This window comes from Zingiber officinale, chromosome 7A, assembly GCF_018446385.1.
Source record: "Zingiber officinale cultivar Zhangliang chromosome 7A, Zo_v1.1, whole genome shotgun sequence".
In the NCBI taxonomy this organism is placed as follows: Eukaryota; Viridiplantae; Streptophyta; class Magnoliopsida; order Zingiberales; family Zingiberaceae; genus Zingiber; species Zingiber officinale.
Window position 1 is genome coordinate 128623584 of NC_055998.1, and position 5126 is coordinate 128628709.

At 35.3% G+C, this 5126-nt stretch overlaps 1 protein-coding gene across 2 annotated transcripts; it reads right to left on the minus strand.

The window, feature by feature from the left end:
- Window positions 1-218: 218 nt before the first annotated feature.
- LOC122002505 (serine/threonine-protein kinase AFC1-like) lies at window positions 219-4789 on the minus strand. Of its 2 annotated transcripts, XM_042557700.1 has the most exons (12): window positions 4498-4789; window positions 3953-4124; window positions 3109-3135; window positions 2773-2926; window positions 2642-2690; window positions 2439-2553; window positions 2202-2293; window positions 1923-2079; window positions 1737-1801; window positions 884-981; window positions 670-781; window positions 219-555 (listed from the first exon to the last, which is right to left on the minus strand). In XM_042557700.1, the coding sequence occupies exons 1-12, from the start codon at window positions 4603-4605 to the stop codon at window positions 394-396; spliced, it is 1311 nt and encodes a 436-aa protein (XP_042413634.1). In that variant the 5' UTR covers window positions 4606-4789; the 3' UTR covers window positions 219-393. The 2 variants fall into 2 exon arrangements, with proteins under 2 accessions (XP_042413634.1, XP_042413635.1); XM_042557701.1 differs by lacking the exons at window positions 2642-2690; window positions 3109-3135; window positions 3953-4124; window positions 4498-4789 and having other exon boundaries at window positions 2773-2791.
- Between the last annotated feature and the right edge of the window lie 337 nt (window positions 4790-5126).

Consider the following 5126-nt stretch of genomic DNA (forward strand, 5'->3'; position numbering starts at 1 on the left):
CCGATATTTGCAATAAAGGGTTAATACAAAGTAATCACTCCAGCCTCCCGGTACAAAATCTTCATCCATGTCTAAATGGTTGCAATAAGATAGTAAAGAGCTAATATTTCGTCCACAAAACACAAACAACCATGACCGTACCTTGGTCCAGTATGTGTTCAATAAAACACATAGATTTCTAGCATGGAAAGCAGCAGTAGTAATCTGCATTTCAGGGATTGACATAATGCAAACAGGGAGCAATTGAATTGTATTATTCAATCCTGACAAATTCATTCTTAGTACAACTTTTCCCTGTACAGAAGTAATTCCTAGCCAACACCTGCTCAGCTTCAACCTCAACCATTTGATAATTTTTGTACAAACTTGATTTAAAAAATAAGGCCAAAGCCTCTAGTTCAAAGAATGGCCATATCTTCTCCATTCTCGATTAAAGAATGGCTGCATGAGGGCTTCTCGTGCCCCTAGACGCTCAGTTGGATCATAACGGAGAAGTCCTTGCAGAAGATCAATCAAATCACCAGCAGAATGATCAACATGCTGCATGACTAGATTCTGCAATACATTATCAGTTATTAGTAGAAACCATCGCATCCCAACTTTATGGAATTAAAATATTTGAAGACTCGAACCTTATTCCAAACAGAAATAGGTCCAACAACAACCTACCTGAAGGCGAGGCAATTTCCAAACTGCTCTAATGCTTTCCCTTGACGATGCCCCTTCAGGCCAGTCTAATCGTAATCCTCGACTTTGCTTGAAATATTTCTCAGCATTCCGACTACAATGAAAATGCAAGCAAAATGAAATTCATGAACTTTACTTGAAGTTCAAACTCCAACATGCAACAAAATTTGCATAAGTAACAAATTCATATACTTACTCGGCTTTAACAACCATGTGCTGTGGAAGTGGTCCTAATACCCTCTCCATCATAGCTAAATGCTCCAAGTTTTCATGAGTTTGAAAAAGTGCCTCCCCCTGATTATTAAGACAAAACACCATGCTTTATCCCACAATTAACATAAACTTAAAATCACATTTTATATATGATTTTCTTATAATTCTATATTAATTAACCACACAGCAGAATTCAAATATGCAATCCCAATTATAATACTATTGCGGTGGTTTCACTCTTACCAGACAAGTCAGTTCTACGAACCGAAGGCAACTATAATACAATTTGGAAAAGGAGATCAAATGTAATCATACCAACTACTTACAGCAACGATCCGGCACCAAGGGTTCCACAACAATTAGAGTGAGACAGTAGGTAAGAACATATAGATCTGAGCAATGACAGTGAATATTTAGTGGCACTGAAAGTCATATCTTGTATAAGCTTGGTGTGTTTTACTGTATTAATTTGAAAAAGGATATTTGATAGTGTGTACGAGTCTGCTGTGAGCTAAAAAATTCAGTGTTTGCCTGAATGAAATATGGTGTTCAATTATAAAAATAAAAATACATAGAGTTGAAGAGGTCACATTAATTAATCTGAAGTATGACTTCCCTGGAAATCTGTGTATGAAGACAACCAAAAACAATATTGTCGCAAAATTTTAAACAGAGATGCTCCTCAATGAAAGATAAAAAGTAAAGATTGGCTAACAGCAAAATATAACTACACGCAGTGGTTGAAGATCACACTTCAGATAATCGAAAAAGAAGCATATACAAAACCAAGTAGGAAAGAAAAAAACTGGAGAGTTGATGAGTGAGAATAAACTAACCGAACAAAGCTCAACAATTATGCAACCTACACTCCACATATCACAGGGATAGTTCCACCCAAGTCCTGTAAAACAATGGGGAAGGGCAATATCTTAAGTAGTTAATTTATTGCAATTGCAAACATGGAGATATAAGTAAAAACAAATAAATAATGACAAAATTAAGGCAAAATAATTATTTCTTACCAAGAATAACCTCAGGTGCGCGATAATGCCTAGTTGACACTACATAATTGTGATCCTGATGTTCAAATGTTGCGCTTCCAAAGTCAATCAACTTAATGGCACTCGATTTTGGAACATTTTTGAACAAAAGAACATCCTTAGGAGAACGAGATAAAATCTGCATAAGCAAAAACATGGATAGAAACGTCTTATAAAATATAATCTAAGCAATAGTGAAACCAAACGTATTTTATGGAATAAAAAAATGCAGATAGATCCTAGGTAAGAACACTACAATACCTTGTAATCAGGAACTTTAATATATTCAGGGGAGACAAGAAGGATGTTCTCTGGCTTCAAATCAGTGTGAATTAGCCGTAAGTCATGCATAACTGCAACAGAAACAGGAATAAATGTAAAGAAAGCCACTGTAACTAAGTTAAATAAATCATGGAAATATTGAGCACCACATGATGGTAAAGTAGAAATAATATCTCCTAGAATTTGAATAGTGAAATCAAAGGACAAAACACTTACATGCAACAGACTCCAGAAGTTGTCTCCCTAGTTCCCGGACTAAATCAATGGGGAATGAGCGATAACTATTTTTCCGAAGAAAGTCATATAAGCTTGGCCCAAGTTTCTCGAAGACCTGTTGAGATTAGAAGAACAAGCAAATGTTCAGAAGAAATATTTGAGAGGACAGTAGAAACCTAAGCAAAAAATACATATGTACTTACTATACAAATATGATTACGATAGTCAAACCAATTCCGTATTTGCACACAACTGCATGGACAAAACCACACATATGTATACATCTTAAAGTCCTACTTCATGGTATAACTAAGGAATTAAATGTTTGACCTACCGAATGCCACTTCTGTCTGCTTTTGCAAGCCTTTGGAGCACGTCAATTTCAATCATCGCAGCTTCACGGTACTTCTGAAGTGAACGCACCACTTTTATAGCAACTTGTTCTTGATTTTCCAAGTCCAAACATTCAAGAACTTGTCCAAATGTTCCTGCAGTTTAGACGATGCATATGACAATAGAGTTTTTAACCAGTTAAGTCAAAATCCTGTTTACACCCATGGTCACATTCGCATCACTTGAACATTTAATGTGGATGAATATAGTGAAAAAAACATGGTTGCCCATCTTGTGATTTTTCATGCTAGTATGGTATGGAAAAAAAGTTGCTCACCTTCACCCATTTTGCTTAGTATCCTGTCTGCACAGAACAATAGATTGTGTGTTAATATCAGATTTTTCATTTAATTAAGTTATAAAGAAAAAAAAATGTTCAAAATTAAAAGGAAATTACAAAATATGAAAGACCATGTAAAAACACCAGGGGGGAGTATAAAACATAATTTATACAGTTTTACTAAGCAGTCCTAAGCCTTTTAGCATTGAACTATTTCTTGCGGACTTCCCCTGTGCATAGAATTTAACCATCAAGTTCAGGATGGATTGGGTGTGGTTCCTCTACACCAAGGGCGCCAAAATATCAATGCAAACTATGAGGAAAGAAAGGCATGAGAGAAAAGCATATGGGCTACTGCTTCTGAGACCCCAATTCATAATTGGAAAGGACACAAAAGGCTTCTACCCTTCCATCCCTTCGATAGAAAGAGAGAGTGAACAAAGAGTTGGTTTTTCACATTCTCAAACAGTTGTTTTTGAAAAAAGATAATTTATTGAATCAATAAGTGAGATCACAAAAATAAGAGAGAGTAGCTTGGGGAGATTGTTTGATGATATGCTATAAGGAACTTCAAAATTATAATATCAAAAGATTAACCAAATCACAAAGGCAAATTAATGCTTACAGAAAAATTGGAGAAGTATTCAACAACAAACTGATTTGTGGTTTAGGCACAAGAGGATCCAAACAACAAAATATAAACTTGAAAGCTCATGCCAAGCAGAAAAAAAGGAACCGACGATAAGATAAATCCACCATTATAGCTGAAATTAAAATACTAGCGCCTGCTTAAAACATAGAAAGTACTGGCACAAGCATAAATAAAGTTCCATAAAATTACATCTGGGTGTCAAATTCTCGCCGACACTGAAAATATAATGGCCATCTTTGTCGTCTCCCCTCCAAGGCGGAGATACATATCGAGGAACTCCAGTATGGTAGAAAGATTGCCAGAACTGATTAGTAGTAGCCGTGTGCATAGCTTCCTTCCCACAGTAGAATGACAGAGAAATCTGCAAAACAAAACCTTTTAAATGGCCGATTTTTAAATCTGTAAATTCAGAAACAAATACACAAACAATACCTTCAGTTTTTTGCTTTCTTACCAACATACGTGATCCAGTAAGCAAACAAATATATCTATATATATATATGGCAAAAGGAAATTCGAAGCGAAGTGATGAACAGGGCATATAAGCAAACAGGGATCAAGAGTACAGAATAAATCGGACTGATAACAAACGGATCTGCCGTTTTCTACCTTCAATCAATATATAAAAAAAAAAACTTTTCGACCAATCTATCATGAGAAAAAGAACATTACTTCGACAACTACAGAAGACACATCGAAATATGAAATCATGAAATCAACAAGGGGGAACGAACCTGGGGAGGTGGAATCGGAGGCGGAACATCCCAACCAAGCCTCTGCCTCTTCCGCGGGCGCTTGTCCGCGCCCGCGTGTGGGATCTCGGCAATCCGTTGCGTCTGCATCTCAGATCCAATTACAAAAGCAACAATGGATCCATTAGGAGGTGGAATCGAGGCGAATAGAGGTCAAAGGTAGAAGGTTGAAGATGGAGGATGCCCTCGTTGTTTCTCCACTCCTACCAAACCAAACCCTACCGTGCTCCAACCAAACTATAGTTAGAATAACCTTCGACGTGGTCTCCCGACCGTAGTTTTCTACTTTTCTGGCATTGCAAATTTCAGTTTTCCTCACAACTTTCTCAAATTAGAAGTTTAGAGAATAAATTTGACGCTTTTAATTAAGAAAATAAAAAAGCATCCTTTTATAATATAAATTAATTTGATTAATTTGAAATTAATTTTATATAATTTTTTTAATTATTTTTAAAATAAATTTGATTAATTCGATATTAATCAATATAATCTATTTTTAATTTTATTTGATTAATTCATTTTTAATAAAATTTTGATTCAATTTATTTAGTCAACATTAAATCAATTTTTTCAATTAATTTATATATCAAATTAATTGAATTCTTATCTTT